Here is a 13,494-nt window from a genome sequence, read left to right on the forward strand (position 1 = left end):
TAAGGATTTATTCAAATTCATACTTTGGTTGTTTGTTGGAAGTTTATTAGTGAGAATTGTTTCATCACCAATTGTATCCACAATACTATTGTTAGATGATTTAATATCAACTTCCATGGGCACAGAATATTTTTCATCGTGAAATGCTTTGACATTAGATGTTAGATTAGCCATATTGGACATAGTATTCATTAATTTCTCATCATCAAATTCAAGCTCGGTGTTATTTAAAGTACTTTCAACTAGATTAGTTTTATTTAAGGATTTATTCATACTTTGGTTGTTTGCTGAAAGTTTATTTGAGTACATTGTTTTATCCACTTTTCTGGTATTAATTGAATTATCAACTTCTATAGAAATTGAGTTTTCTGAATCATTATGATAATTTACATTAAATGTTGGAGTATCTTGATTTGACATAATATATAATGATTTTTCATTATTAAAATTTTGCTTAGAATCATTTAAAACACTTTTGATATGAACAGTTTCATTTAAAGGTTGATTTGAATCCATACGTCTATTGTTTGTTATTTCATCAAAATTTTTATCTACACTTTTATTCACATAGCCAGTATCCTTCAAATTGTTAGATATTAAAAATTCTCCAGTTGTTTCATTTATCAATTTAGTAATTTCAAACACATTTTCATTAGAAGTTTGATTGAATTGTTCCATAGATGTATCATGACATGTTTCAGCAATTGATGATGTATTTAATTTTTCTTTTGTTTCTGAGTGTTTATTACTGATGTCATTTAAAATGAGAGGAGAATTAATGGCTTTAGGTAATACAGGAGTTGTAGTTTCTTCAATCCTATCCATAAACGGAGCAGAAGCCACAAGAGTTTTAGCACGTAACGATTGCTTAGTGACACGCAAATCAAATAATCTCTGTTTTCCAGGTGTGATACTATATTTATCAGCAACAATTGAATCTCCACTAATATCACCAAGTTCTAAGTCACTGCAAATACTTAAATCTGTATCATCTTTTTGACTACAATGTATTAAAGCGCATACGTTATTAGAATCATCCAACACATTGTTTTGGTTGATACTAGTGCTTTGTTCAATTATACTTGAAACAGATAAGTGTTCACACGAACTAGTTTCATCATCTAAAAATATAAATCAAAATTAATAATATAAATAAATAAATTATTAGAAATACGTACAGTCATAGTTGTTTTGAATTGACTCTGTTTCTTGGGGATCTGTAAAGCTAACGGTTTCATCTAAAAAAAATAAATTATAATTTATTTTAACTAAAATTTTATTGATGTGATTAAATATTAAACTTAATTGTATACTGATTAATAGATGAATTCCATACTATATTTATTTAATAGGAAACAGTTAAGTAAATAATATTTAAATATTATTAATCTAAATTAATCTGATATTAATCAAGAATATAAAACTTGTACAAAAATATTCATTACTTTTTTTTAATTCCATAAAATTTATCATCTAATTTTATAATTTGTAGAAAGTTTAAAAACATTTTACAATACTAAAAATATATACCTTCAAATGAAGAATTATTTTGATCATCCAATAAAGAAGATTCATCTAAAATCAAAAATCAAAATTATTTTTAAAATTTAAAATAACTTGAGATAAAATTAAAATACATCAGTATGTTTTTTTGTTTGTAATGTTCACAACTTATGTAATAAAGAAACAAATGGTGGTTATTGTATTTTCCATATTTTAACATGGATGGTTAGTAAGAGAAAAACTAAAATATTACTTACTAAAAAATACTCAAGTTTTAATATCAATAAATACAGTAATTAACTTTTATTATATAATCTTAATTTTTATACACAACAAATCGTGTAGCTACAGTGTTTGTGATAATAAAATAATGTCATCATCTGTATTGTAAATTTAAATAATTTTAATGTTATTTTTATGATGTTAAAAATACAAATCATCAGTACAAAATTTAGGAGAAATGAAGAATTGTCTAATACAATTTTTAAGACTAACGGCAAAATACTAATTTATATTTTAGACCAAATAGTAGTAGCACTAAAGTTAACAGCATAAAATAAATGTTGTTGAACGCAAATTTTCTATGAACAATATTTTCTTAATAATCCAATATAACAACATAAATAACATTCAGATTTACATTCATGAATCATGACCTAACTGCTTTCTTAACACATTAACTTCATACATACAGCTTTTAGTGGTTATCACTTTTGAGTGTATATGTGAATATTAAACTTCTAATAAAAACATCTTTTATACTATGATCATAGGTCTATAGGTATATAAATAAATAATTTCAAATATCTATTTAACCATGCAGAAAACTAGAAAACAAATAATTTTAAGCTATGCACAAAATTAATAACAGTTTACATAAATGTCTTTTAAATGTTTAAAACACAAAGACGCTTGAATCTATTAGAACACAGTCAATGTGTTATTGTAGAATTATTTAATAAATAAAAATAAAATATGTATGTATATAATATATCTCACTTGATGATATTGATCCCATTCTAATGTATCTATTAATAACTTCTGTGTCAATCAATTTTGTATTTGGTACAAACTTTGAGGAACATGGCGAAGAAAATTTTACTGTAAAAGTAAATTTTAAATAAACACATAATGGATTATAATAATATATAATATAATAAAATGTAATCATTTATTACATGCATTTGCTTTACCTACTTTTAAATAAACTAGTGGGTGTTTTTAATTTACAGTTAAAAAAAAAAAAATAGACAAATGAGTACTTTTTCTGTACATTAGGTGTTAAGTGAATTTCTATAGTGGATATGTTAAATTTAAATTCAATAATTTATCATTTTCAAAGAAAAACAATTTTGAGCAGAAACAGTCTATCAGTCTACATCACAAATTATATTTCATGATCATGATACTTGTGTTTTTTTTTTTTTTTTAACATTGCATTTATTATACATTATAAGTGTTTAATTATAGTAAAAATATATATCTAAACTAAATTTTAAAAACCAAATAATTTAAGTTAATACAATTCTTAGTAAATATCGTAAAAACAGTAAAAATAGATATCTAAAAAACTAAAATGGCTTAGCATACAGTAAAATTTATAATAATCTAATATTTATTTATATAAGTTACAAGTCCCAACAAATAGTGTATTTGATTTATAACAAAAAAATTGATAATGTAATTCATCATTATTCATTAATATATGTAATTTTGTCATTAATTTTTTCAAATGTCTACAAAAAATAATTGTTTATACATTTTTTGTATTTATAAATCCAAGTATCAAAATAAGACAAATATTTTAAAACACTTTCAAACTTTAATTATAGTAATTAAAAATGTTATATATTTTTTTACTGCTAAATTAATAGTTATTTTTATGTTTTTGATTAAGTTTGTAGAAAATTGTGCATATATATCTTTAACAATTTTATAAAGATAAAAATAACTTATGTAGAATCTTGAATTAAATTTTCAAAAATAGTGATTCATTAAATATTTTCATTTTTAACAATTGTATAAAATACAAAACTCAAAAATTTCTTATTTTTAAAATAAATAGCTCAAAGTGTCAAAATCATTATATAGAAAATGATAAAACAAAAAAATTTAAGAGAACCTCAAGCATTTATAGTACTTCACTTTTAAAATTTAAAGAAACTAATTTTGTCAAAAACAGATTTAGCATAAATTCTAATTTATCCTTAGTTTTTTGTTTTTCGTGATTAATAAAAATTTCCTGTGATTTGTATTTAATTTTTTACACTTGAAAGCACCAATTACATCCTATTTATTATAAAAAACTACTATTAAAGTTAAAAATTAAACTATTTTTACTGTTTCAAAAAGAAACACATCATTAAATTTAATAAATTTATTGCGACTCGCTCAGAATTTAAAACAAAAATTACTTACAATTAGAATCTTCAGAAATGCTTTGTTTTAATTCTGTCGTACCAATTTCTTCTTTATCTTCATCAAAATTATTTGTTGACTGGATTATATTAACTATAAGTAAAAATAAATGTAAATATTGAATAAATTTAGACTAAAATTATAATTTTGATAAAATTCTTTTACTTGAATCATCTTTAGATGATGTTGTGTTTTTATCAGACACATCCAAAACTTTAGATTCATCTAAGAAAAAAAAATAGATAATTAATAAAATTAAATTTAGCTTCTAGAAAAATATAAATGTAATATGTTAGATTTATAATAAAGTAATACATAATTTTTATGTTAGTTTTTAAAAAATTAATAACAATGGAAATTAAATTTTACCAAATAATTTATTATTGTAGTTACTAGCGACTAGCTATTAAGTTAATAAAATAATTATAACTCTACTGAACTTGAAAATCCAACAAGGTTTATTAGATCAATGTAATGACTGATTATTTGATATCAGATATTAAAATTTATTTAGAAAACATTTCAAGTTTAACTTATGTACAATGAACATTATTAAAAGTATAATGTATTGTTGATTTTTTTCTCTATTATTATTTTTAATAGATAGACTAAGGAACTTTGAATTTTGTTAAAATTATTTATCAGAAAATATCTTAAAATAAACAATTTTTAATTTTGCTAATTTTTACTAAACACTTTAAAATATTTAATAATAATACAACTCTGACCAAAGTATATGAGTAGTAACTTACATAAGTTTAACATATGGTAGTTTAAACATCTCATCAAAATTAAATAAATTTGATATAAATAATACTAATAATAAATGAAAAATAGTAAAACATAATTAATTAATACTTGCCACTTTTTTTATCTTCATCTGGCTCAAAACAAGATTGGCTGAAAGATGTAAAATACAATTAAATTTAATTAATTAATATTTATATATATATATATATATACATAAAGATAGGTAAAAGAGTGCTGTTTTGCTGTACATAAAGTGTTGATTGGGTCACTATTATAGGTGTGTTAAATTTGAATTCAGTGATATAAGTATCAATGTATAAAAGAAATGAGATAAACAGTTTATATTATAAAATATTTTTCATATGCATCGCTATTAAAGTAATTTATTGTAGTTTCAACCTTATAGTAGGTTGATGAAACTTTTTCTAAAAATTCTGCATTTATTATATTATTAGTTTTTAATAATAATAATAGTATATATTTTTACCATATTATGTCAACTTTTATAAGTAACTCAAAATTTAATAACATCTCAGTACAGACATTCTCAAACTTTTCAGATCAGGCCCCTTTTGGTCAACCCCAGATCAGAGCTCCCCCTCATAAAAATAATTTTAATAGTCATGTTTAGAGTAACAAAAAGTTAAAAACAAACAACAAATATAGGCTAATATTGATATTAATATTACAAATTTATTTTAAAATAAAATGTATTTTTTACAAAAAATTTTAATTAATTACCCAATTTTATTATTATTACGGACATTTCACAAATTTTTTTCTGTCCTACTAATGCAATGTTGATTTTTAAAATTTTCTTGCACCCCATACTTTGAGAATCTCTGTCTTAGAATAAATCAAAAATATCATTGTGTATAGTTAAATTTATAATATTATAATATATATAAAAGTTACCATGAATGTTTTTAAATTATAACAAAATAATCTTGAAAATTATCAACATAATTTTAAAATAAGTAATTTTAACCAAATTTGAATTTCAAATACATACAAAAAAATTATACTTATGTATTTTTAATAATTTCATAAAGATATTCTAGAAAAAAATGTTGACCCAATAAATATTTTTATACAGACAATAAAAAAAAAAAATTGAATTAATCATACCTATAAATAACTTAAAAAAATTTAAATTTCATGAAAATTTTAATACACAACAAAAATGATAATATAACATCTAATAATTTCAAGTATCTACATTTGTTTTTGTAACCCTAAAACAATAAAATTGAACATGAGTTAGTTTTTTTCCAATTTCTTTCTTTATAAATGGGAAGTTATTCAATATTTACTTTCGACCCCTCTTCCCCCTGTATAAAAACTAAATCCAATTAGTTACCAGAAATCATTGTCATTTTTAAAAATACATCATTGTAAAATCAATACATTTATTGATCTACTTAGAATCTAAAATATTAAGGGTTTTAGTATATTGATGATGTAGTAATTGCTAATGAACTTTATATGTTTAAATATGGGTACTAATAAAATACAAGTTGAATCTATAAAAAAAATAAATAAGGTTGTTTAAGTCATACAAAATAAGGTGTTAATTAATTTAATTAAAATATATAATTAACAAAAACAATTTAAATAATTGTACATGTTATATATATATTTCTTACCTTAATTCAAAATCAGAAGGTAAAACAGTACGACGTGGTAATCTGTTATATCTATTTAGTTGACTTTCAGTCACTGGACCAAAACATACAACACCATCATCATATTCATTTGTAATTAAACTGAGGTTATTTGAATCCATCCTGAAAGAAATTAATAATTCAATTATTATATAACAAACTATTTTTATAATATTAATTAATCAAATTTTCAGTATCTACCTACCTAAAGTTCTAGTTTATAAACATGCTTTATTTACTTCACCTTTAGTTATTCTTATTTATATACCCAAAAAGGTGCCATCTAAATTATGGTGAAAATTATCAATTAATACCTATTAATATAATTAATTTAAAAAAAGATCCACGATAACAGATTAATATATTTATTAGGAACTTAAATAGGATAATATAAATTAACAACCAATAATAAACATATAATTTGTTGAACTAAAATTTGTATTATAATTTATTAATAGATTTATAACATTTGTTTTGAGACGACAGTATCTTTTAATAGATCATAAATATAGATGAAAAGAATTCTTATTTAACTAGGTATTATAATACTATGAAATACGAGTCTTATGAATGTTAAAATTATGAGGATATTATAATGTGAATTACCTAATGGTAATTAATAATAATTACAAAGACCAAAAATGTCTAAATAACAATTTGGTTATAAGGTATATCTTTAATGGGTATTATAGCCAGTTAGGTTAAGTTATCAACAAACTTGGTGATGAGAAGTCATAAGAAAAAATCTATTATGTTTAATAAGATAAACATATATAATATACTTTGAAACACAATTTAGCATTATTTTTATAAGTATAAATAATTTCTCCCATAACTTCATTATAAGCTATTCAAAATCTACATCTCTTAAAAATAAATGTATGATACCATTTATATTATTATCAGTTGAAATCTTAACCTTAGAAAAACTCTTAGGAAATTTTCCCTATAAAATACCAACAAATAAAATAAAAATAGCAATATCAATTTATAGATAAACTGCATAGTTTTATCTTTTAACCAACATTTTGTAGATTAATAACATTATATCTTGAAATCTAGAAATTAAATTAGTTTTACACATAGATTATATATATATATATGTATATATTATTGTGTTGATTTTTTTTTAAACAAAGAAGCGAATTTCCCACTTATGTCTCTTTATTATTTTCTTCAACAAATTTCTTATTGTACACATAGTATATTTTGTACATAAAGTACCTAAATTACCATTTTTAAATAAAAAGTAGATTAGGTTATTTTTGTGGCTTTTTTCCCAATTTTAAATACCTATATTTACAACGGTATTTTTTAAGAATAAAAAAATTTTAATAATAAAGCATATCAATAAAATACTCTATACTACTTTTTTCTTTAAAAATAATATATGTCTACATTTTTAATTGAAGACTAGACTTCTTCTAATAAATATATATTCATACGACTTAGTTATAAATTATAATAAAATCGTCTAAAAAAACTATAATGAATATTTATTTTTAATTGTACAAGAGTATAGAGTAGGTAGTACTAACCTGAATTTTCAAGATCAGTAGAGACGAAAAAAGTATTTATTCGTCGCGGACTTAGTAATCGAGACCGGAAGAACTTTTATAGTAAATGTAACGTAAAAAGATTAAAACAGAAACGTCAAACGTATAAGGGATCGAATTCTAAGTATTGATATGAATAACGAATCTAAACACTCTTAATATACTGACAGACTTACACCAACTATTAACTAATGTAAAAACTAAAAATTTAAAGTTACTGAACGACGACGCACACAACGAATTAAGTTTAAAACTGGATAACGTATATTTGAGACATTACGCTTACGCTACTACGCACTACGACTACGCAAATAATTCGACAAGACAAACATTTGTCGGTTTTGAATCGAGTTTTTTCCGTTAATATCAGTATGGCCGTTATTCAAAAATATATTTTAAACGCAACGCGCATGCGCTATTTTGAACTTAGACGACGGTCACGCTATTGTGGATGGATTACGATTCACGAGTATGAAGTGAGTAACGTGACCGGCAATACATTCGTAACGCTTTCGTAACTAGGTACATATACTTCGCCAGATTCACATGTCTTCACTCTTTATGTCATATCCGTACGCGGAGCCACGGATTCCCTTTCGCCTTTTACCGCTCTACATATGTTGTCCACGTTGCCTGGACGTTGCGAATTTGCGATCGAAGCGGTCATTGATCGATTACCGAAATTGACGTATAATTTGTCCAAGATTGAGTGTTCTGATTATTAGTCAATTATAAGGACTGTATGTATTTTTCCCTTCTGAAGTCTGAATTTGTGTGTGATGGACGACGAAATAATAGATGTGATCACCGAATGTAGTTTCGATTATTTGGAATCCTTGTATGAACCGTGGAACAAGATCAACTCAACGTAAGCAATAATTGCGATCTCATGGTCGTCTAAAAATTAAAATGTCTTAATAGGTTATTATTAATAAGACAATGTGTAATGGATTATCCCTAGGTCATATAACCCAATTAGTCCTCAATGGTTGATTCAACTAGCAGACGATTGGAACTCTGAACATGTAAGTGTTCTTATGTGGATAACATTATTATAATACTAAAATGGTGGTCTGTATTATCTCTAATTCTATGTTGTAGAGTGTACGCAAGGATGATTCAAGGAAATTGAAAAAACGTTTGTCTGAAGATGTCTGCGATGAATCAAAATACCGCGAAATTCTCAATAAATACAAAGAGAATGATGTATTTGTTCTACCAAATGGCGAAGAAATAGTTAGAGTTCGTAATGATTCCAGCTCTGAATCAGAAATCGATATTATGGATGGTGAAACTAATAATAATATTGACGATTGGCATTCGGTTGTATCACATGATTTCACTAGAGATATTGAGCACATACCACCGCCCACACAAGAAAGACATCTAGATAGTAACATTATAACTGCAGATGAAAGATTTTATCATCCTAACTTGTTTGGAAAAAAAGATGATAAAAAATATTTAAAAGTAATTTAATAATCTAATAATTCATCTGTATTGTAAAATTATGGCATTTCTTTTTTTAAAATTCATCTTTTTTATTTTACATAGGTAAGGAATACTATTTTAGAATTATGGAAAACAAATAAGCCATGTTATGTATCAAAATCATATGCTAAACAAAAAATGAAAAAGTGTGGTACAGCAAAAGAAATTGGCCAGGTTCATTCTTATCTTGAACATAGAGGATACATTAATTTTGGATGTGGTAAGTAATTGATCATAGTATAGTACAATTTTAATTACAACATTTTTTTTCTTTTAGATGAATGTAAATATCATAAAAATATAAAAAAAGAATTAGTTAAAGCTAGAATATTGAAAACTCAATATAATTTAAAGCCACCTTTACTTCATGGAAAAAATAAGTCTTTTAAAAAAGTAAGTATTCCTAATATTTCTATAAATAGGTAAATTCTTATGATTATGGTATATACTATATACCAAAAAATATATTTATAAAAAAATGTTTGTATTGCTTGTTTAAAATAATAATTTATAATGTATTATGTTTCAGATAAAAGCAATGGGTGGTTACACAATATGTCACGATAAAACTTCATCACAGTGGGAGCATAGCTATTCAGTTCCCAAAAAAAACAAACGTTAATTAAAACATTGATATTATAGAAAAGCATTTTGGCTGTGAATGGGTTACATTTTGGTAATTATTCAATAATTATTAATGTATTAGTTTTATTTTTTAAATATTGTCTTTTTAAGAACTAACTAAGGCAATCAAATGCAATTATAATTTTCATTATTTATTAATACACACTTAACATATCTAAACTGTGTATGTAAATTGAATAAATATCAATAATAGTGACCCATATTCTAAACTTATATTGTAAATAGCTTATAAGTTATAACTCATTTAACCTGATTGCTATAATCATTGACTATTTTTTATTATTATTGAACCATTTTTAAACTGAATATTTATGAACTGGTATGCTATAAGATAATTGATTGTATTTATGTAATGATTATTATTAAATATTACATATTAGTTAAAAAAAACTACTATTTTTATTTTAATACGTGTAGTTTTTAACTATGTTTGAATTGTACGTCATTGTTGATATAACAATAAAAAACTGTATTTTTTAATAATTAATTATGTTAGATAGTGTTTCTATAAATAAAGTTTTTTTATTTAACATACAGTTTATTGTTATACTGTTAAATGAAAACCATTACCAGTTAATTTAATAACAGCCACTTGGAAAATTAAAATATGAATAACTGTGTCCAGTGTCCACACTAGCTAAAATTTAAATTGTGTGCCTAATGAAGTATTTCCTGCAAATATTTTTGCTGTGCGCCCTTAATAAATACGTGCTTATTAATCATATTCTGGTATTTCTGCCACCCAGGGGCATAGATAGGGTTTTAGGTTTAGGTATATATCAGGGATGGTATAGCAAAAAAAGGTCATACAAAATATATTAACTGAATAATTGAATGAAAATCAATGAGGGGGATTTGAACCCCTTAGCCCCATGTAGCTATAGCCCTACTACCATCTGTTTATAATGTTTTAATTTAAAGATTATTTACAATCTGTATACAAATTATTACAAAGACAAATTTGAAATTTGCAATAAGATTAAAATAATATAAATAATGTGTTGAGGAAGAAACCCATTGATTATAGAATAGTCTATTCTATGATCAATGGTAACATTAATGTTTATACGTACAATCATGACATTAATTTAACAATACTCCAAATATTAATATTAATAAAAATTAATTTGAACAAAAGAAAGTATTTTTATTTGTAAACACAAAAAACAGTATTATAGGACTCCAAGGATAAATGACATTTTAATAAAAAAAATGATGCTTGGAATTAAATTGCAAAATACAAGAACATTGATGTAGAAGACTTTTAAAAATATATATATAAAGCCTTCTAGGTTTATTAGAAAGAATAAAGGTAATGGAATAAATTCATTAATTTAAACTAGATTCACATATTTTGTGATTATTTAGACATGAAAATAATATACAAATTTAATTAGTTGCATCAAAAATTTTGCATTCTTCATAGATAAAGACAACCCAAGAAAAACATTGAGCTCAGTAAACATAAATATAAGTGTATAAAACTTAACTAGATAAACACATTTTTAACTATAAATCTAATATATTAACATATAATTATAAAATTGTAACACCAATACAAACAAACATTTAAAATTTGTCAACTAGTTGTAGGAAAATTGTAAAGTTAATTAACTAAAGCAATTGGTTTTAATATATTTAAAAAAATAATGTTCAAACATATTCATTTTTCATGATAAAGTTTCTATTGTGAAATAATCAGGCTAACTCTTTCCTAATATATTTTGCACTGACACTTGCTCTACATGAAACATTTCTTATATTGATAAGGCAATCCAAATTCTGTATTTTTTTTTCTTTGCCTCTATTCTTTTAAATTGGCTTATTCTTCCGAATCTAAAACTAAAAACTCCATCTGAAGAATAAATATTTTGAGAAGTCTTACTATTTTTAAAATAATTGTGTAAGTATACTATCAATAATTGTAACTATAACTTATACTATATTAGGTTACAAAAGGAAAGGTTTTCTTTAAACCCTAAAAGTAGATGAAATAAAATAACACTAAAAGTATAGTCTACTACTCTATGAGCTCTTTCAAGTATGGTTTCATAATATTTTCAGCGAGTGAAAAAACAACATCATCTATAAATAAGTATCACTTAACCTTCCAAGGGCAAATTTTGCTGGGGCCAAGTTCAGTGTCTGGAGTGTAATCTCCTGATAAAGTTCAGTTTTGAAAAACACCTCTATCCAAAAACATTCCCTGGTATTTAATATCAACAAATAGGTAATAAAAAATTGTTATTTACCAGATCGAATAACACTATTTTAAAAGTCATTGTAGTTGTACTATTCACTATCATTTTTAATGGGTGCCTGAGAGATTAAGGATTTTCCATTCTTGGAATCAAAATAATTTGTGAAATCCCAAAGTATCTCAAAAACTTTTGCAATAGTTAACCATTATTCAGTTGTTTTCGGCATCTAAAACTGATTATTGTGCTATTATTTTTATTATTATACTAATAATAACATTAAGATGATTATAATAATAACATTTGACAATAGATAAATATTTGATATTGCTATCCTTTTTTTTTTAAATCAACTGTTTATTTCTCATTTTAGGTTAACATTGTTGAATATTACGAAACTAGTAAAACTAGTGCAACGTTAGATATTACAAAAAAACTTTGTAGTGATACCATAGTAACCTTATGCAATACAACAGAATTATTTAATTATTTGATAATGTAACAAATACTCAAAAAGAAGCATCACAAAAATTGGCTATATCTGTCACTTTTAAAATAAAAATATTAACATTAAGAGAAAATGAAAAAGATTTTCAAATTCAAAAAGCTTTTGATTTCTTGCAACACCCAATGCCAAAAGAAAATTTAATATATACCTTTGGAAATTATGTGGCACAAAATCTTAATCAATAAAAAAACAATTTTGATACAAAAAATTAATTAGTTAATTTTTCATGTCAAAATGTAAAAACCAAGTGCAGAAATTAAAATGTCTCATTACAAACTAGGTCTATCATCTACATCTATACCAACTAGCTTTGAATTTTTGAATTCTACTCAATTTATTGCGCCCAATCAGTAATCAGCAGTCATATAACCACAGGTATGGAATCAGAGTTACAAGAATTTCACCAAATTAAATCCCATTTTTTTTTATATACAATATTATTAAAAATACCAATGAACAATAATTATGATTACCGTATTTCTACAATAAAAAAATAAATGGAAACAGTTACATTAACTTAGTCTATTTTAGTTTACCTTTACATAATCCTTTTAAACTTCTGGAATAATCAACAAAATTATTTACTTGTAAATTTTTTCCAAACATTACAGCTAATTTAACTTTTACAGGTATGGCTTTTCTGAAATGTGTATCAATCTCTTTTATTAATGGTTCAATTATAATTGTTAAGTTCTCAAAATTATTGACAAATACACAAATAAAATTATTAAAATGTTTAGTACTTAAAGTATTTTTATCGA

At 23.7% G+C, this 13,494-nt stretch overlaps 2 protein-coding genes across 2 annotated transcripts in view; one reads left to right on the forward strand and one right to left on the reverse strand.

Annotated features, from left to right (window-relative positions):
* LOC112601647 (putative uncharacterized protein DDB_G0282133) overlaps positions 1-8,254 on the reverse strand; it is an 11,413-nt gene extending 3,159 nt beyond the window's left edge. Inside the window, exons 1-9 of the mRNA XM_025349365.1 lie at positions 7,874-8,254; positions 6,318-6,458; positions 4,784-4,821; positions 4,087-4,146; positions 3,922-4,014; positions 2,503-2,604; positions 1,531-1,575; positions 1,179-1,238; positions 1-1,121 (exon numbers count right to left, since the gene is read on the reverse strand). The exon at positions 1-1,121 is cut by the window's left edge and continues 3,159 nt beyond it. Coding sequence (XP_025205150.1) covers positions 1-1,121; positions 1,179-1,238; positions 1,531-1,575; positions 2,503-2,604; positions 3,922-4,014; positions 4,087-4,146; positions 4,784-4,821; positions 6,318-6,457 — 1,659 coding nt within the window. The 5' untranslated portion in view covers position 6,458; positions 7,874-8,254. The remainder of the gene's footprint in view (positions 1,122-1,178; positions 1,239-1,530; positions 1,576-2,502; positions 2,605-3,921; positions 4,015-4,086; positions 4,147-4,783; positions 4,822-6,317; positions 6,459-7,873) is intronic.
* Positions 8,255-8,432: 178 nt separating this feature from the next.
* LOC112601791 (histone H2A deubiquitinase MYSM1-like) lies at positions 8,433-10,329 on the forward strand. The gene is made up of 6 exons (XM_025349570.1): positions 8,433-8,759; positions 8,853-8,916; positions 8,993-9,361; positions 9,446-9,602; positions 9,660-9,775; positions 9,912-10,329. Exons 1-6 carry the CDS (start codon positions 8,671-8,673, stop codon positions 10,002-10,004), a joined length of 888 nt encoding a protein of 295 aa, XP_025205355.1. The 5' UTR covers positions 8,433-8,670; the 3' UTR covers positions 10,005-10,329.
* Positions 10,330-13,494: the final 3,165 nt, after the last annotated feature.

The sequence above is a fragment of the Melanaphis sacchari genome, unplaced genomic scaffold, assembly GCF_002803265.2.
Source record: "Melanaphis sacchari strain LSU unplaced genomic scaffold, SCAv2.0 Contig7_pilon_pilon, whole genome shotgun sequence".
Taxonomy (NCBI): domain Eukaryota; kingdom Metazoa; phylum Arthropoda; class Insecta; order Hemiptera; family Aphididae; genus Melanaphis; species Melanaphis sacchari.

Bases quoted from the DNA above. Each gene is read 5' to 3' on its own strand.
- LOC112601791 (XM_025349570.1), top strand. From the start codon at position 8,671: ATGGACGACGAAATAATAGATGTGATCACCGAATGTAGTTTCGATTAT. The intron at 8,760-8,852 runs GTAAGCAATAAT...GATTATCCCTAG, and splicing joins TGGAACAAGATCAACTCAAC to GTCATATAACCCAATTAGTC. The intron at 9,776-9,911 runs GTAAGTATTCCT...ATTATGTTTCAG, and splicing joins AAAATAAGTCTTTTAAAAAA to ATAAAAGCAATGGGTGGTTA.